This window comes from Aythya ferina (assembly GCF_964211825.1).
Source record: "Aythya ferina genome assembly, chromosome: 1".
NCBI lineage: Eukaryota > Metazoa > Chordata > Aves > Anseriformes > Anatidae > Aythya > Aythya ferina.
In genome coordinates this window covers 24,652,020-24,673,134 of record NC_140296.1, presented here as the reverse complement: position 1 = coordinate 24,673,134, position 21,115 = coordinate 24,652,020, and the positions used below count along the sequence as shown (strand labels likewise).

At 36.0% G+C, this 21,115-nt stretch overlaps 1 protein-coding gene across 10 annotated transcripts in view; it reads right to left on the bottom strand.

Moving 5' to 3' along the window:
• The window catches only part of NBEA (neurobeachin), a 522,340-nt gene that overhangs the window by 408,945 nt on the left and 92,280 nt on the right, over window positions 1–21,115 (bottom strand). For all 10 annotated transcript variants that reach the window (XM_084537470.1, XM_084537471.1, XM_084537462.1 and 7 more), the window contains exons 3-6: window positions 18,241–18,341; window positions 17,899–17,994; window positions 13,651–13,772; window positions 3,595–3,721 (exon numbers count right to left, since the gene is read on the bottom strand). In XM_084537470.1, coding sequence (XP_084393596.1) covers window positions 3,595–3,721; window positions 13,651–13,772; window positions 17,899–17,994; window positions 18,241–18,341 — 446 coding nt within the window. The remainder of the gene's footprint in view (window positions 1–3,594; window positions 3,722–13,650; window positions 13,773–17,898; window positions 17,995–18,240; window positions 18,342–21,115) is intronic.

Genomic DNA, 21,115 nt, shown 5'->3' with positions numbered 1-21,115 from the left:
TAGATGATCTTCAGAGGTCCCTTCCAATCTCACCCATTCTGTGATTCTTTGACTATCAAGTCAACAAATCTCATGTTTCTGTTATGTGAAAATCTTCCTTTAAGACAGCAATTACAGTTTCATTTATATATATACATGTATATTTTTAGATGTGCAGAAACGACTATATATGTATGTCTCATAGTTTCCTACTACCTGTCTCATTAACCTGGATGCTCTTTATAATGTCGTACCAATGGTTAGTTGATTTCTCATATATTCTGTATTTAAGGACATGGTTTTCAGGACTTTACTATGACACTATGATCCAAACAAACTTCTATACTCTTTCATATTTTTTTTCAAGCTTAAGCTGAAAAATTTGCCTACCTTTTTTATTGTTATTATTATTTTACATGTCAATAATACAATTTTCCTATAATTTCATCCTGAAATCTCATTCCCTATACCATTTTCTCAAAAATCCAGAAATACCATGCTTCTCTGCTGTAATAAGAAGAAGCTTCCTTAGGTAATACCCAAAGACACCTCTAGTTAGATAAGAGCCTGTCAATTTTTATACTGCTGAAATCTTTTAAGTTTAATCACCCACTTCTGAGAAAGTGATATTCTTACTTCATAGCACAGTACAATTGGAGAAAGGAGGAATTTCACACTAAGAATACAATCTTTCCAAAACGTAGAATGTAATTTTAATCTATACTACTACTAGGAAAGGTGTTCCGGATTAAAAACACCAGAAGAAAAAAAAAAAAAAAAAAAGCTGTTTGTTCTTGACTAAATTGCTTTTCTGTTCATACTTTTTCTGTCAAGAGGTCATTCTATTAATCTACACTCACATTTTATATTAGAGACATTATGACAAAGTTTCTCAAGTATTTTTTGTAAACACACAATTATAAAATGCTGTTAAAATACATTAATTAAAACCTAAAATAACTGCTTAATACCTGTCTTAAAAGATTTCATATTATACTGCCTAGGGTGTCACATGACAGTTAACAGTGGGAAGATCTCCACAATAACATAATATCTTTCTGACCTTTTGACCAGGTGGCTTGAACATAAATTCTACTGTGATTCAACAAAAATATATTTTTAAATTGATTATTCAGAAGCTTGATGAGGATGGTTTTGGCAAAAGCTATTGCTGAAATGTTTACATCTCTAAGCAGATGCTAGAAAAGAGTATGTCTTGTGACAAAATTAGCTCTTCCTGAGATACAATTTCGACAGTTCTCTGCTTTGTAAATATAAATGAATTTTTTTGAATGCATATCAACGCATTCAGTGCATATTTAGTGGAACCAAAGTAATAACTAAACAATATGAAGAAAATTAATGTACATGTTAAACAGGCTATGTTTTGACTTAGAGTATTTGACAGGTTTCCTTTCCTCCATTATTCTCTATGCACTTTCCCATACTCATAAACGCACAAGTTTTTAATAGAAAATAATATATGCTGTTGTATTGGGTTTACATGGCAAGGGTTTGGTAGTAGGGCGCTGCAGGGAACACCCCTATGAGCAGAGCCCAGCAGCTACTCAATCAACGTCACATCAGAGCCAGCTCCAGCTGGCTCCAAAAGGGACCTGCCGCTGGCCAGAGCTGAGCCAGTGTGCAATGTTGCTTGGGCCTCTGGAAGCAGATTTAAAATAGGGAACAAATCTGCTGTGCAATAGCAGCTGGGGAAGAGGAGTGCGAACCAGCCTTGCAGCCCCCAGGTGAGTGCAGCAGGAGGGCAGGAGGTGCTCCAGGCAGGCAGCAGCAGTTCCCCTGCGGCCTGTGGAGAGGTCCCTGGTGAAGCAGGCTGTCCCCCTGCAGCCCATGGGTCCCACATGGAGCAGATCTCCACGCTGCAGCCCCCCCATGGGTGGAGGAGCCCCCGGTGGAGCAGGTGGATGTGGCCTGGAGGAGGCTGCAGCCCATGGAGAGCCCCTGCAGGAGCAGGCCCTGGGCCGGAGCTGCAGCCCGTGGAGAGGAGCCCACGCAGAAGCAGGGGGCTGGGGGAGCTGCCGCCCACCCGTGGGGGACCCGTGCTGGAGCAGTTTGCTCCTGGGGGATGGACCCCGTGGGACGGAGCCATGTGGGAGCAGTTCCTGAAGAGCTGCAGCCTGTGGGCAACCCCCACAGGCTCAGTTCAGGAAGGACAGCATCCCATGGGAGTGACCGCACGTGGAGCAGGGGCAGAGAGGGACTGTGAAGGAGCGGTGGAGACAAAGCATCAGGGACTGACTGCAGCCCCCATTCCCTCGCTGTTCCCTGTGCCACTTGGAGGGAGGACATAGAAGAGGGTGAATGGGGGGAGGTGTTTTCAGTTTTCTTTTAGTTTCTCATTAGGTTTGTCTGCTAGTGGTAGTCAATAAATTATATTAATCTCCCTGGGCTGAGTCTGTTTTGCATGTGACATTAATTGGTGAGTGATCTCAACTCTTCAGCCCTTTCCATCATATTTTCTTCCCCTCTTCCTTTGAAGAGTGGGTGTGAAAGAGTGACTAGGATGGAGTTCAGCTGTCCAGAAGGGTAAAACCACCACAGGCACACAAAAATACTTGCAAATATAATGATTTATTCCAAATGCTTTCTAAAATTGGACATATGACCCAAAGTGTATGAAGCAAGATCTAGGAGAAATATAAAACTGTCATGAAAGATGTATTTGGATATACTTCAGCAGATCAGCTGATGATTTGACACTGATAATCATATAATGAGATAGACATTTACTAGTATTTCATAATTAACTATTTTAGGTAGAATAGCAAGAGTTATCATTTTCCAAGTTTGGCATGAAGGAAACTACAGTCCTTCATAGTAAAAAGAATATCTTGCTAAAATATAAAAGACTGTGCTGAAATTCAGTGTAGGAATCCTAAAGCCAAAATCAAATCAAATCAAATCAAATCAAATCTTCACAGCAAAATACATACAGGAATGTTATCAATGACAAACAAAAAATGATCGCTGTATGGGAAAGTTAATGCTGCAGCCAACTAACTGAAATCTTTGAAGCCAGCAGAATCACTGTTCTCTTAGGATTACCAGACACTACTAGACATACAGCAGAAAGAAACACTAATATGATCTAGAGAAATAATCAAGACTTACTATAAAAAATGAGAAATCCCAAAACATCACCAATATAGAAAAAGTTCAGATCCTTGTTTCTCCCAGCAACACAGATATGCAAAATTCTAACACTGACAGCAAAATTGTTCCAGGCATTGTCACCAATGTTACCAAGTACAGAATGTTCAGAAAAGGAATTACTTCTGTAACATACAGACCTTATAAAATGAAATACAACCATTTCACAAATACTTAAAATTCTTCAGCATCTGAAGCTAATTGAGCAGTATTTTTAAAAACAACTTTATAGAAAGGTAACTTCATAAATTATTATTATTTTTAAACTGATTGTAGCCTGTAACTGACATAACACTCTACATGACAGAGAAGCTAATTATAAATAAGAAATTACAAATTTTATCTACAGATGCCATATCACTAAAATGATTTTAGTACTTCTTTCCAAAAGCATTTTGTCACATTTTCAACGTTATTCTTTACTGTGAATACTATTTTGCTTACCTTGCGTGGCTGAAAGTCATACTTCACACAGTGTTGGAAACCTTTGCCTTTTGACTTCAGCGATGTAACTATTAAACAGTTGCCAACAAAATGAGCAGAATACCCAACACCTTTACTAGTGCGGAAACTGAAAAGAAAAGATTATTACAGAAATTAGAAAAATAGCATCTATCATATAATAAAAAAAGGTTCAAATACACTCTAAAGTGCCATGAGAAGAAAAGAAATTGGCTTTTGGAACAGTGAATTTAATTTCTTATTCATCCTCTCTCCCCGCCCTGTCTTGGTGGGGAGGAACAATCAGTGGTTTGCTACTAATCTTCACCATGAACTTGATTCCAGGCTATGTTCTAAAAATCAATATTTATTTATTTTTTCCTCAGTTTCCAGAAATGCAAGATGGCAAATCTCATATTTTCAGGTTTTGCCCTAATTTTTCTAATCCATCATAATTTCAAATATTATATCTGATTTAAGCTGTAAATGCAAATCCATCACAAAAACAAATGCTATGCTTAGATTTTGAAAGATGTCTTGCAGTTTCAAGGGGCTAGGAGAACAACACAATTGGTATGACATGTAAGTTTGGATTCAGGGTAATTACTATGCACAAGAATTATTTCTTTTTCAGGACTGATGATTTAGTTAGGACAATGATCTATGAAGTTGTAAACCTCTGAGTAGTAGATTTATTTTAATTAGATGATGGATTGCAATTTTTAAAAAGTAAGTTTAATAAAGGTTTTCAGCTTTCCTGGGGCAAACATCATAAAGATAGAAAAAGCTGAAAGCTAATACATTTCTTTATGTGTTTTTGAAATCAAAAATATTGTAAAGAGATATTCTGAACTTCTTAAAAGACATTTTGCAAATGTAGTTGGTGGAAATTAATGAATTAAATCAAACACGGGATTTTTAAAATGTTAATCCCACATTTACTGCTATGTCAGGTATGTTATTTATTCCCTTTTGTGTACAATAAAAAGAAGTGTATTATCATTAATACAGAGCACAATTTACAAAAATTTTAGTCTAAAAGTTACAAGTTAAGATACAAAACATAACCAATGGCTGAAATACATTGGTTCTAAATGGTGAAGTTCATCCATAAATTTGAAATGCAGTTTTTAAAGTATTAAAAAAAGAGTAATTACAAATATATGAACATTTGCATATACTCATATAGCCCAGTAATTAACACTTTCTCATTTCATTAATGCAGTCTGCTTTCAAAATAATTTCATATTATTACAATAATGATGTTTTAAATGGTTTTACTGTTGGAATATTTTCATTAAACACATTTACTTGTTTGTTTTTGTAGTGCCATTAGGAGGTGAGAATCACATGCAAAGAGTTCAAATTTCATCTTACTTAATAGCTGCTGAAACTCTACATCTTTAATCTATCCCACTATACTAATACCATCCTGATTTCAATATGCAAAAAAATGCATAATTATATACTTAATTCCATCTTCAGAAACATATAGTTAAATCTGTATATGTACATTAATGGAGAAAAAAATATTTTCCTCTTTCTTCACTGTCAAGAATATAGCTGATAAACCATAACCTGCTGAGAAAAAAAATAAGCTTTACAAGATAGGTGGTGTGACTAGATGCTGAGGTGGCCAGATCTTAGATGTTTTTTTCTGAAGTAATTTTTTTAAAGGGGTCAAAAAATGACTTTCAAATTCTCAAGTTCCAGAAAGCTGCTGTTTTATGTTAATAATTAGAAAACTTATACTAAATGGAAAAAACAGTGTTCGCTAAAGCGAACAGGAATATGAACATCTATAGACATACTCTTCTCCACACCAGCATGTCCTTGTGCAGAGGTCCTTATTTACAGTCTCGATTTAAGTCATCTTTTGAGTTGCAGCATACTATGCCTCATATCACATGCCTGGTGATCACCAGTGCAGATGAAGTCAGAGATCAGAGGCAGTCTGGGCTGCAGTGAGCAAACCCTGTTTTAGTCTATGATCTCGAGGAGCATGGGCCTGGCAAAGGGCAAAGTCAGGACCCTGAACTTCCAAAGACCAACCTTTGAGCTATTTAAAGACCTAGTGAACAAGATTCCCTGGAAGTTAGGGTCAAAAGGAGCTGTACAGATCTGGCAACTCTTTAAGGACGTTTTTCTTAGAGCACAAGAGCCCTCCATCCCCGTGTTTAGGAAATCAAACAGAGAAGGTAAGACACCAGCATGGCTGAGCAAGGACCTGCTGGTCAAACTGAGGTGTTGGAAGCAAATAGGCAGCGGCAGCAGGGATATGTGGCCTGTGAACAGTACATGGATGCCATCTAGATGTGCAGAGATGGGATCAGGAAAGCCAAGGCACAAATGAAACTGAGCTTGGCAAGGGATGCAAAGAATAACGAGAAGGGGTGCGATACTTACATTGGCTAGAAAAGAAAGGCCAAGATGAGTGTAATATTTCTGATGAGAAGGGAGAACTGGTAGCAACAGATATGGAGAAAGCAGAGGTACCTAACAAGTTCTTTGCTCAATCTTCACTGCCAGTTTGCCTTCCCACATTTCTTGAGTCCATGAACCTCTAGCTGGGGATTGGGTGAGCAAACACTGCCCCCTGCTATAAGTAAAGAGCACGTTCACAAACACCTGATGAAACAGAACAGGTACAAGTCTATGGGGCCTGATGCCATGCATCCCAGAGGAACTAAGGGAACTGGCTGATGGAATTCCCAAGCCTCTCTCCATCATATCTGAAAAGTCCTGGCAGTCAGGCGAAGTCCCCAGTGACTGGAAAAAAGGAAACATCACTCCCATTTTTAAAAAGGGTAGAAAGGAGGACCCAGGGAACTACATACCAGTGAGCCTTACCTCTCTGCCTGGGAAGATCATGGAACAGATCCTCCTGGAAGCAATGTCAAGGCATGTGCAAGATAAGGAGGTGATCCAGGACAGCCAGCATGACTTCACCAATGGCAAATCATGCCTGACCAATCTGGTGGCCTTCTATGATGGAGTAACTGTATCAGTAAACAAGGGAAGACTGACTGATGTCATCTACCTGTACTTTTGAAAGGCCTTTGACACGGTCCCACATGACATAGTGGTCTCCAAATTGTAGACTTGCATCCTGTGCTGCATCAACAGAGGCATGGCCAACAGGTCTAGGGAACTGATTGTCTCCCTCTACTCTGCCCTCGTCAGGCCCCATTTGGAGTAATGATTAAGAGAGGCTGAGGATCTGGCGATGTTCAGCCTGAAGAAGGAGGCCCGCAGGGAGACCTCATTGAGGACTTTTAATATTTAAAGGCAGCTTATAAAAAAATGCAGTGACTTTTTACTTGTGCAGATAATGATAGAAAAAGGGTGAATGTTTTTACGCTAAAAGAGGGGAGATGTAGATTAGAGGTTAAGAGAAAATTCTTCACTCTGAGGGTGGTGAGGCCCTGGAACAGGTTGCCCAGAGAACTTGTGGATGCCCCAATCCCGGTGGTGTTCAAGGTCAGGCTGGACGGGGGATAAGGCCCTTGACAACCTGATCTAGTGGGTGACTATGGCCAAGGGGTTGGAATTAGATGATCTTTAAGGTCCCTTCCAAACCAGGCCAGTCCATGATTCTGTGATATCTGGTCATCAGTGTGGTTCTGCTGGCCTGGAGCCTTGTTTTGGTTTGTTCTTTCCCTTTAGCAGAATATTAAGGTGCTACTGAAGCTTTATTTTCCCAAATTCAGACTGTGTTTTTTTGTTTTTTTTTTTTTCTTCATTCTTCTGTCTGCCTCTGCATGTGGTACAGAACTCTTGCTGCCCTCCAGCTGCCACTCTGGAAGGAGCACACTCCTCTGCCACAGTCCTTGTATAGGTTTTGACACAACCCTCCAAGCAAAAACAAGACACTATTTTAATAAGCCTAAATAAACCTAAGACATAATCTAAGAATGAACAGGAAAAAAAAAAAATGTGCTGCCCATCACAACCAACCTCAAAAGTGAAGACAATTTATAGCACTGCCATTCTCCTTTGTCTATTGAGAATTAGTTTCAACACAGATCTACTTCAAGGATTTAGCTTTCACAATGACCCCAGAGGCAGGCATATCCCACAACAAAAAGCATCAGTGAACAGTCTCAGGGGAGAATACTACCCATATATAGATATAACCTGCATTACCCATCTAAACAAATAACGTACAATACCACAGTACTAATTCTATACAATAAAATAAAGGTTAAACATGTAAAAATGCAGCCTTGACAATACAAACAATTGGATATGTTGTGGGCTAGTTTGAGATTTTGATTTACCTCCTTTGGGCTTCGTGGCATTCAAAGAACTTTTCACAGGATAGCTGCATCTCTCACAGTGCCAAATTTGTTTCTCAGCAACATATGTTATCTCTATAAGCTAAAATAGTTTTGGCTAACAGAATCAGATTTTCAAGGATAGTGAAAAAAAAATAATGCACAGATTCATTACATTCTGACATATGGTGTAGTATTATTTGATTAAAAATGTCAAATAAAATGTGTTGGTTTTTTTTAAGTTGCAAACAGCCAATAAGTGTAAATGCCATTATGTTTTTATCTGATAAAATGCCATCATTTTTTATCTCATAAAACATTATTAACATTTTGTAAAATGCATACTACAACTTTTAACAGAAACTAATAAATATTTTGTTACACATTGACAACACCCTGAAAAAAAAAAAAAAAAGAAAAAAAAAAGAAAAAGGCGTGGTGGGTTTTGAAGAAATGTCTACACCTCTTAACTTTTTCCCTTTTACCCCCCAGTTATTGGATTGATTTTGTCACCACTGTGGTCAAACTGGACTGTTCCTGAAATTTTAAATACTGAAATGTCCTTGGTTGTGTAACTTCCTGAAGCTCAGCATTTGAAGACAAGAAAGCACTGAAATAATGAAGTAATATCTCATTTCTGAGCAGGACAGCTCTCTCCATCTTGGAATAGAATGATTTTCTAAACATGAAGGCTTGCCAATACCAATCAAGATTTCACTCCCCCCTCCCCCCCATTAATTAGCATTCTCATATAACCATAGTTGAGAAACTGAGAACACAAATATGTTCTCTGTTTACCTCAATATTATAATATAAAGATTATGTTAATTTTCACATTTTCTTTCTTGCCAAAAGTAAAGTAGGGTAGGACTCTTCTCTAGGATAGTACACGTAAATTGCCTTACTACACATGTAGAACTTGCCACATACAAAAAGAAAATGCACAGAGGAGACAAGAACAATACTGTCAACCCCCACGTGGTTTAATGAGCATTACACTACTTCCCATAGCTGCTGGTATAAGATTTTACTACAGATAGTTCATAAAAACAGTTATCAGCTTCATTTCATCTCTTTTCTCAAAGCAGCTACTGGATGCTGTTACACTTCAATAGCAGGTAAGCAATCTTCCATCCACTGGTGAAACTGTTTAATGAGTCCAGTTTCTTTAGCTTATGATTTTATAAGCAATTTAAAATAGGAGCATTTAAGATAATATGTTCTCAGTCTCAGTATCCTAATTAATTCTTGCCTGAAGGAAAAAATGACTTCTTTTTCTACTAATTCTGGAGTTCCACTATATGCTTTTGCAACTGTTTAGCATTATCTCTATTATTATTAGCACCAGAGATGGAATGAAAAGTCTGGAAGGCTTTCTTTGATACTTATTGTCCCTATATCTTTAAAAACGGAATTTAGAAAATTGTTTCAGAAACTTTAGTCTTTCTTCCATTACATGGTTGTGAAAGCACTTGGATTTTTTTTAAGGACAAAACTCTAAATTTATGACAATCTAGCCTAAGTTTCACCCTCTAATTTCTTTACAGACCATAATACACAAATTGAAATAGAGCATCTCAAAATAGAATAAAAAGTGGAAAAAAAAAAAAATCTTAATATCTGTGTTGAGTCTGTCTAACTCCTGAAATTACTTGGATGCGATGTCGCCCTATCTCTGTTTTTAGCAGAAGTAAATATAGAGACTTAGAGTGTTGAGACTTCCCAACTGGGTGCTTGAAGATAGCCCTAAATTTTCACAGTTTATATCCCACTTTTAAGGGAACAATTCCAATGATTTATTGAATCCTGATTAATATTATACTGTGTATTATTATAATTGTAATAGTTATAGTGACCATAGGACTGCGTCTAGAAATTTGATTTTTTTTTTTACCCACCAGATCTCATATTTAACAATCCATAATCATGAGATTTTTGCTTACATTCTGAAAACAGAAGTCAAGATCATCCTTAATTACATTCCTCTTCCTCTCTTCCTCCTCCTCCCCCTATCCCTCCCCCCCCCCCCCCATTTTTTTTTCTTGGAAAGTTTCATTATCAAACGTGTATTCCAGAGCACAGTTCACTCCCAAGTGTTCTTTGAATTCTACCCAATTTTAACATGGTCTCCTAAAAGAAGCAGCAATTTTCAACTATAAATGGCATTCCAGCAATGCTTTTGCCAAGATTTCAGGAAGCAACCATATCACCTTCACTCTTTTCTCTGTTTGTTCCTTGAAAATATTACATTAGTTCTTACAGTCAGAACAGTGAAAAGGCAGTTTATGGTCAGTTGGTTACCTACAATAACTCCGAAGATCCTTCTGTAATTTCAACTTTCTAATACATAACAACTGATTCTGTAAGCATGGCACCCATTATTCACTGCTAGGTACATGTATATGACCTCGAATTGCTTGTATTAAAAATTCGTGCTATTGAATTCTGTTCACCTTACCATTTGAACCTGACTGCTCTTTAACGAAGTCTGTTTTTTTATTTCTATTTAGCACCCATACAAATGTCAAAGAATTTCCTTTCAGTATTGTTATCATTCATTTTGTAATTGGTAAGTTACAGTAACTGCTTTAATACACAAGTATTAAAACTCTCACTTAGCAGCTGCTCAACACCATTCTAGGAAACAACTACATGTATATGTATATAACAAATTGGCTCTCAGTTCTTGAAGCAGCATCTAGTGTTCATCTAATTACAAAACAATAGTTTTCCCTCACATCTGGGAAATGTGAAAGGACTCCTTTACCTCCCTTCTCCATTTCTAAGCATAAGGTTTCACATTATAGACAAGTTCATATAACAGCTCTCTCCCACCAGAAGGGTCTCTGGACAATTCTTTCTGTACTCACTTAGCACATGGATCATACCTAGGGTGACTTGAAGTAGTCAGCATGGATTTACAAATTGGAAACCATCCTTGAGCAAACAGATAACTTAATATGATGAGATGACTGGCTTGGTGGATGAAGCTGTGGATATTGTTTATCCTGATTTTTTGCAAAGATTTTTCAACATTCTATCATAGTGAATGTATCAGATGAAAAATGATCTGTGTAAGTAGACCGAGGCAGTCTGAAAAGTGGCTGAAATGCTGGGCTAAAAGTGATATTGTCAGTGGCATTGAGTCCAGTTGGAGGACAGTTACTATCAGAGTACCCCAGGGGTAAATGCTGGGTCCAATCTTGTTCATCTTCATTAACCTGAATGGTGGGGTAGAGTGCATCCTCACCAAGTGTAGAGATGATACAAAAATGGGAAGAGTGGTTGATATACCATGAAAGTGTACAGCCATTCAGAGGGACCTTGTCAGGCTCAAATAATGGGCTAAATATCTCATAAAGATCAACAAAGGAATGTCCAAAGTCCTATTCCCGGGGAGAAAACACCTCAAGCAGCAATAGATATTGGGGACCAAGCAGAAATTAGCTTTGTAGAAAGGGGCCTGGTGGTCCAGGTGGACTGTAAGCTGATCACAAGCCCATATGGCACCCTTGTGTAAAGAAGGCAAATGGCATGCCAGACCACATTAGGAAGAGCATGGACAACAGGTCAAGGAAGGTGGTCCTTCTCCTCTCCTCAACACTGCTGAGGCCACACCTGGAGTACTGTGTCCAGTTCTGTGCTCCCCAGTACAAGAAAGATGTGGACATACCAGAGAGTCCAGCAAAGGACCACCAAGATGACTGAATAATCAGTCTCTAACTTGAGGAGAGGATCAAAGGACTATTAAGTCTTGGAGAAATGACTATTAAACCTTGGAGAAGAGAATTCAAAGGGGGCAGGAGGATCTTATCCACAAGTAATACCCGAAGGGTGGAGACTAAAGATGACAGAGCTAGAGATGACTTCTTAATGGTATCCAGTGACAGTATGTGAGACAACAGGCACAAATTGAAATACAGGAAATTCCATTTAAATTAAAGTAAAAAAAAAAAAAAAATCTATTTTGAGGTCAAACACTGGAACGGGTTGCCTGGAGAGGTTATGATGTCTCCATTCACGAACAGACTCAAAATCTGACTGGACAAGGTCCTGAGGAACCTACTGTAGCTGACCCTGTGACCCTGTTTTCAGCACCTCTGTTTCAAAATCAGTCTTTAAAGTTTTTCATGCAAGTACATTACTGTTTTTGTTGTTGTTGTTTTGGTTTGTTTGTTTTTTTTTGTTTGTTTGTTTGTTTGCTTTTAAAAAGTCAAGATTCTTTAAAAGATGACTTTAAAGAAGAAACTATGAAGAGTTAATTTGTACGATACATGTTACACCTAGTTAAACAGAAGAAGATGTTACACGATCAAAAAGCATATTCAAAACAGAAGAAATCATTGCTTTAGTTTCTTGTTTTTATTGCCTCTCCATTACTCAACCTCTCATGGCAAAATGTAAAATCTACCTACAGAAGCTTAGATGGTAATTTAATTTGAATACTTTTCCTTTTCTTAATTATTAATTATGACTCAATTTAAGATACTATATGAAAACAACAAGTATTTGCATTGTTCCCTAATTTCCTCCTGAGGCTAGCAGATTCAGGTTCTCTTATTACATACAGTCATATTACATTCAGTCTCAGTTTTGGTATGTGATTTATGTAAGACTGATTCTTTTCAGTGTCTCATATGAAGCACTTGCAAAGTTTCAACTTGTTAGTCATAGAAGTTTCATGTCCTATGCTTGATAATCTCATTTTACGTATACCCCATAATAAGAGGTAACAAAAGAAAGTGAGACACCGAACTACAATTAGAGTGTGTGTGTGCATACACACATGTGACACAGAGATAACTCATTCATTTAGCACAGATATGCCCAAAGGTTATTTAAAAAGTGTGAACATGTAGCAAAATATGTATGTTTATTAAAGATGTTATCTTTTAAGTGCTACAATAAGAGAGTTCTCCACATATTGTGGCTATACTTTCTCCTCAAGCTTCCCAACTGCGATAAGAAAATATAGACTATATTGTGATATGTTATAGACTATATATAGACTATATTTTGATATGTTCTGGGTTATTTGACTCAAAACAAGAAAACCTACACATCACTCATGGGGAAAAATAAACTAAACTAAAATAAAAAAAGGTTTCCTTACCCTGTTAGACTTTTTATTCTAATAAATGTAATAAATAGAGATTATATTAAGTTACTTATCATAGTTGTCATACCACCTATAGACATTTTCAAAAGAAAACATTGGAAACCTTGTGGTTGTAGCTAATAAGAAGTATATTCATAAAAATACTATTTAGAGTGTAATTTTAAGGTGAAGCCAACCCAGAACACTCTTTGGAAGAAAGAAATTCAGATGTTCTTTGAGAACTCAAAGTGCAGCTTAGCAGGGTTCATTTACTGCTATGTTTAAAAAACAACACAAAACAAAACAAAACAAAAAACACAACACAAAACACTATAATCAAAGAAAAATGTTTATTAAAGAGGGATTTTGTGGCAATTAGAGTACGCGTGGCAATTATTCTAATATGACATATATTCATATATATGACAATATGACATATATTCTATATGTCACTTCTCAGCAGAAAAGTGAATACAGGCTACAGTTGTGGATAAGAAGTCTAAATCAATATATTTTAAAATGGAATGAGAACTAAGCCTCCTCTGACACAGAAAATATGAAGTATACAATCTGCAGATATTTTGGAGGGAAAAAAGCATGTAAGAAACTAAAGACAAATTTAAAAAATAAATGGTTATTACAAAGCCAAAAGAAGCTATAACTAAAAGGTTATAAGCTACTTACCAGTAGAGATAGGGTTTATCCTTATCCACGTTGATATTGTTTAGTGGGTCCATACGAAACCAGGTGTTAAGAGTAAACCCATTTTGATAAGGCCACTTAGCAATAGGAGGCAATGCAATTGCCTAAAAAAGAAAAAAAGGAAAAAGATTAAGGAAACAGTAAGTCAAAAAAATATTTTTGAAAAGTACTGTTAAAGATAATGTCTTTCTGGATTTCTACTATAAATCTGCAGATTTTCTCTAACACTCAAATACCAAAGATGATTTAAAAACTTTAAATAGTGTTTTTGAATAAATGCATTAGTTTCCATTCATTTTAAAATACTATAATTTTTAACTATTCAAATTTACTGATAGAGGACATGAAGTTACATTTGTGAATGGGCAATATTAAGAGGAAAAAAAGAGGAAAATGACATGCATAAATTAAAATATAAATTTGGCATTTGGTAAGTATTAATGTCATCTAGAAACCTAAACGGTAAGATCAACTTAATCTCAAAATGCAGTAAAACAGAGATTCACTTTTAAAACTATAATATAAAAAAAGGTTGTTCTCTGAAATCTTAGAGCACTATGACTTTTCTTTTCCTACAAACACTTAGAAAGAAACAAAATCTTACCTCCATAGTTAAATAAATTAATAATAAAGCATGACCTGGAAGAAGTTTTGTTGTTTTTTTTTGTTTTGTTTTGTTTTGTTTTGTTTTGTTTTTTTGTTTTTTTTTTTTTTTTTTCCAAGCTTTATTTCTCTGGGCTGAAGGACTGACAAAGAGATTTCCACAAACTTTTTTCTTTATACCTGAGCACTGCCCTGAAACATTTACCTTTGAAGGAAGACTTTCTTTAAGGAGGAAATTGGACAAGATGAACTTCTGAGGTCATTTAAAATATTTTTTCTATGATACCAGTAAAAGAAAAATATTTTTCACTGACTATGATAACTATACACAAAGTAAAGTCATATTCAATTTTTAAGTTAAGATACTCGGTTAGACCAGATGACCTGCAGAGGTCCAACCTCAACCATTCTGTGATTCTGTTCGATACTTTCTAGTCCTTCAATCACAGTTAGAAATACTTGTATATAATAATATATATAATACATAATATACATATATAATATATATTATAACATATAATAATATTTAGTATTATAATATATATATAATACAGGATCATTAGTATCTGTATCAGCACGGTATCTATGCTGATTCCATGCAAAATACTACTACCAGCAACAAATTCCTTTACTCTTTAAAATGAGAATGGGCACAAATCTATTGACAATAGAGACAAAAGATTCTAGGACTCACACTAAGATTCTACACTGTATTTTCTGTAGTAAAATACATCAGAAAAGTGCAAGACAATTGCTGAAGGAGTTTTAAGAACAGATAAATGGGTAATTAAGAATAGGGAACTCAAAGTAATTTTTTTAAATTTGATACAGCAATATTCTCAGCTTATGCTAGCATTTGACTAGATAAAATAAATAACATAAATTATGCTACTAGCCTGCTACTGCTTGCTCAATACAAAACATTTCAAGGAAATACTCTGGCGTAGAACTCCTGCCTCCTGTGAGAGAATTCCCTGCATGAAACAGAGGAAAAGGTGTTTGATGACAAACAGGAATAATACCTGGGAATGGTACCACCATCATAGGGTGTCCTCCTAATGGAGTGGCTAATGTTTTGCTACTGGAATAGACTGGTGATGTAACACGGTTCTGGGAGGAGACTTTCAGTTGTAATACTAAAACAGCTCTCACCAGCAGTTCATTATTGGTGCAGCAGACTTCTAAGCCCTTTCATATTACCACTGAAGTTTTGGTTACATGTGGAGAATGCACCCAACTTTAAAGATATTTATCACACCTGGTAAACATGATGCTATTTCTCTGTGTTGATACTGATGGCACCAATGCCCATCACAACTGAAAATCTCAATTCAATGCTTGTAAACTAAGTCCTTTTCTCTAACAAAATGTTTGTTGCTGGGATCATTTTATAAATCATTTCCTCCAGACCACTTCAGAGAATGACTCCTCTCTAGAATTTCATGGTATAATACAACACGGACTGCTCAAGAAACATAAATTTGAAACTTGTAATTCTTGATTTACAGGTGCAGTCAGTGATGAGCGGTATATGAAAAGAGATCCAGACCAAGAAAAGACGAATGACTACTATGCGTTTCAATCAAGAAACTTTACGCCACTGTACAATTGTCAGTACTGAAAACTGAATTTTCAATATGATTTCCAATAACTGATGAAAATTGCTGCACCTCCTTAGATGGGGATGAATATTTGAAATTCTTGCCCTGAAAAGATTTTTTTTTTATATACATACATCTAACAGAAAATGTAATTTAAGATAGACATTTAATCAGGATTTGCCACCGAAGCCCAGAAATGTCACAGCAGTGTATGTCATAATAGAAATTCATATTTTACAACAGCTTTACTTTTGGAGCAGGAGAGGTTAACCGTGGTTTTAACATTGCAGTACCAAATGAAATTCTCTCTTTCAGAACTCAGCTATTAATTCTTCACTCAATCCACCCTATGTAATTCTGTCTGAGCAGCTAAATATAAAACAAGATGAGGGAAGTAATATAGACAAAAAATACCCCAGGTGAAAAACAGCTATTTTCAGGCGGTTTATTTCCCCGATGAAATCTGCCATACCAACAGCTGTATTGACAGAGAAGAGATGGTGGTTTAAGCATGAAGAAAACTATCAGAGCTATTGCTAGATGTTGCACCTGGGTTGGGGCAATCCCAGACAGAAGTATAGACTGTGTGAACTCATTGAGAGCAGCCCTATGGAGAAGGACTTGGGGGTTCTGGTGGACAAAAAGATTGACATGAGGCAGCAGTGCACGCTTGCAGCCCAGGAGGCCAACTGTATCCTGGGCTGCATCAACAGAGGAGTGGGCAGCAGGTCAAGGGAGGGGATTGCGCCACTTTACTCTGCCCTTGTGAGGCCCAATCTGTAGTGCTGTGTCCAGATCTGGGGCCCCTAGCACAAAAAGGATGTTCATCTGTTATAGCGGGTCCAGAGGAGGGTTACGAAGTTGATCAGAGGCCTGGAGCACCTCTCCTATGAAGAAAGGCTGAGAGAGCTTGGGTTGTTCAGGGTGAAGAAGAGAAGGCTCTGGGGAGACCTCTTTGTAGCTTTTCAGTACTTTAAGGAGTCTTATGCAAAAGATGGGAGAACAACTTTTTGCTCAGTAAGATAATGACATGACAAGGGCAAATAGTTTTAAACTAAAAGAGGGGAGATGTAGATGGTTAGGAGGAAGGAGGAAATTCTTCACTCAGAGTGTGAGGCACTGGGATGGGTTGCCCAGAGAAGCTGTGGATGCCCCATCCCTGGAGGTGTTCAAGTCCAGGTTGCACAAGGCCCTGGGCAACCTGATCTAGTGGGTGGCATCCCTGACCATGGCAGGGGGGTTGGAACTAGATGATCTTTAATGTCCCTTCCAACCCAAGCTGTTCTATGATTCTATGAAACGTTTCCAAGTTCTACCATGAGCTTATACCATTCCATACCAAAACATACTCAAATTTGTATTTATCTCTTTTTTAACGTTTGTATTTACTGCCTTAATAAACATATTATTAGATCTGTACACAATATTTGGATTTATGTGCAGGTTTTCTGAAACTGGATTTATGTGCACATTTTCATGCACTAAAGAGAGAAAATCCATTAGATTTTCCTTTTTAAGAGTTTTGTTGTAATGATTTATCTCAAAAAGTAAAGCCAGAAGTAGACTACATTTAACTCACTGCCTTGAGGGAAAAGAATCAGCTGGAGGAGTTCAGACAAGTAGAGAAAAAAAAAAAAAAAAAGGCTTTCTGACTAAATTGTCACTTTAAAATGTCACTGTGATGATATGCATAAGCATATCACTACATTTTCTTCAAGCTTTATGTAATATATTATCAATTACATTATTCAAATCAAATAGGGTTATTCTTTGGAATTTTAAGTTTTCACTGTAATAGTAATTTCTGCAGTCAAAAACTTCTATTTGACATTCTTGTCCTCTCAAGTTTAACTTCTCAACACTACAACTACCTTGCAAACCTATGGAAGGCAAGGTCTGTGATACTCAGGACTGTAATTCCCCTTGTGTTTCCCTTGCAAGAATTTCCAAATTCAAACTAAAAGAAACGCAAATAAGGAGCAATCTATTTGTTCCTCAAATCGTACTATTTTAGTTGAAAACTTACTGCAGCACTACAGCCTGGGAAGTTGAAAAAGGTATCAGGCCCATGTCTCTGTGGCATCTGATTAAGGACTGATAATAGCTTAACCGCATGTCTTGGCTGTGAAAACAAGAAAATTGCAGAGAAGTCAATATTTTTGTACTCTCTAAGCTATAATGGTAACTGGACGGTTTTCAAACAACACAGCAAATTAACTCTATAGTAGTTAGCTAAACTACTTCATAAACATATGTTCAATCAACATAAAAAAAAAAATATTCAAGCTTATATGTCCCAGAAGACAATTTATGTTAACTTCAGGCTCTAATGGAATGACACTTAATGCTTTATCTGATCACAGCTTACCCAGATTCCATTTTCGCCTCGAAGCATGCTGAACAAAAGCTTCAACTCTTTGACAGTGATGCTGTAGCTGGCAAGAACCCCCAACATATCAACTAGAAGATCTTCAAAGGAAAATAAAGTTATTCTGAACTCTGAATTTCATTGTTTTGACAAAAAAAAAAAAAAAAAAAAAAAAAGAAAAGAAAAAAGCTGCAAGCATTAATACCTTTAAACATAAGTGTATTCACAAATTCTAAAAGTCAAACTTTGTGGCCTTAAATATTTTACAAAGGATTTCATATTCTCATTGTTTTAACAGTTTTAAAAATAAATGCACATTTGCAGTTTTAGATGTTATATCACACTTTGAACAAAGTATCTATTAAATTTATGAAGAATTAATTCTTTCTCTTTTATAATATTCATTATGAACTTATTGTTTGCTTCTTTCTCTTACATAATATGGGATAAGGATTTCTTCATTCCTCTGTAGATAGTATTTTTCAGACATTTCAGAACTAAAAGTTGCTTGACATCATTCTTTAACTTAAGTACTTTATACTGAGAACTTGCATGGTTCCCACGGCTTTGCTAGTGATACTTCCAACTTTTATCAAAAAAAACAAACAAAAAAACCCCACAACTAACCAAGCAAAACAATCTTAGTGAGAAAAAAAAAAAGACCACAGTATAAAGAATTCATCAAAAATTTTAAATTTTATGTAATACTGATTTCATTTAAACATTGCAAAATCCATATAATTTTAAAGTAATAGCATTATGTAGCTTGCCTATCAGAGAACATCGGGTTTAAAATTACTGCTAGATTTTATTATAAAATATAGAATTTCATTTTAAGAATCTGTTAGTTTAGGGGATGCTGGACCTTGCTTTACACTCTGCATTTTCTTCTGGAATAAACAGCACTACTAATGATTACTACTGCCTTTAGCAGAAGGAAAAACAAGCTGCACATCTTAGCAGATGTTGCATAAGAAATTTAATTCAGAGATCAAACTGCGGAGTACAGATTTTTCAAAACAAAAAAAACCACAACTTAACAGAATCAGCATTAACAATCATTTTGAATTTCTTCACCACTCAACAATCAGAAAATCCTCCCCATAAGCCTTTCAGAAGACATTATTAAGCTAGTATGTTCTTTGCAGGTCTTCATGTTCTCTTTGTTCACCAGTGAAAGGATGACTCTTGAAGGTGATGACAAAAAGTAGTGTTAAAAATATTCATCCTTTAGATATTTTGTTTTTAAGAAATTTTATCTGCAAATACCTACATATGCATTTTTGTGTAAAACCACCAATATCTATTTACTTGTGCCACTATGAAAGCAGCCTCTGGTCCTACTCAACAGGCATGTGTAAAGACTGAAATAACATATAATTTGCAGGAGACATACTAAGCTGTTCCATGTGTGAAACTGCATGTCAGGAAAAGCAAAATAAAACATTGTGACTTGCAGTCATTTTCACCAAAAGATCTAATTACGTCCCTAATGCTGATGTATAACCATATTTTTTCCTTTCTCTAAATAGTTTACTTGAGAGTTTAATAAATACTCCTTTTAAAATTAGTAGCAGATTGTATTTGTAACAGAATTTCTTACAGGAAAGCAAAATAAAGTGAATACAAAAACTCTTGTATATTATATGATGGTGAATTCTATGATCCAGCTCATCCTCTAGTACCTACAAACATTTGTCCCTTTCACTGTCCAGTCTCTAGCATGCAATGTGAAACTGGCAGTGATTACACCTATTGCACATGATCAGAAACTGAGAACAATAATACACTGAAAACTCAAAAAGAGAAATCAGCATGAATGAATACCAACCTTCAGCTGAGAATTTCCCGATTTTTATTTTGTAGCCTTAGGTTGTGTTTTAAATCAAGCTACTTCATGTAAACATGAAATACATGTCTATAAGCAATGAATAAAAAGTTGATAGAGAAAAAGAAATATAAATTCCCTATCATTGTATCCCTGGGTTAAACAAAGATCGCAAAGATTGAAGTCCAGTGGGGAACAAGCGAAGATAAAGAAAGGAACATCCTTGAAAGTCAATGTAATTATGCAACTTAAAAATACTACTTTTAACACATAAAAAACAAACAAACAAACAAACAAAAAATTATTTCTTGTTTCAATATAACAAGAAGAACAAAAAAAGTACTCTAATAATACATAGCTTTATTCGTATGTATTAGAATCTAATATAAGAGTCAGTCTACCGCTGGTTTATAATCATAATTGTCCACTCATCTATAAAGGAGCAAGGGCTGCAAACATATTATAACTGTTTGTTGTTGTTGTTTTTAATGTTTTCTTCATTTTCTGTAATATTAAATATGATCACATATATAACTGGTATCTATGATCTCATTTCAGAAATGAGAAAGGCCAGAAGGAGAAAGCAGGCACCGTTTCTCATTTTTAAAGCATTTCAGATATGTACTGAATGGAACAGATTTCTGTTAATGGCACTTTCTGAATACTTTCATGCTAAGCAGTTTATACATGCTCTATAAATTCACCAGAAAGCTTGAAGAAATGCTTAATTCAGTCGTTTCATATGAAAATACAATGGTAAAAGAGCCTGCCTGTCTCTCAAGTAAACTAAGCATATATCAAAGTGAATAGTATGGCATTAACTTTAGAAGACATATTAAACTGTTTTGGAAACACAACTTCAGAAAAACTACCTCATGCCTCCTTAAATGCCTCCTTAAACAGCCAGCCATGAAATTGTGAATTTTAACTCTGTTTGTGAAGTAGATCGATTTTTATGGGCTGGCAACAGAGAATGTGAGAATTTTGATGCTTTTATTATGGATCCAGTTGGAAGAGAAATGCTTGTTAACAGTCTGTTAATGGCAG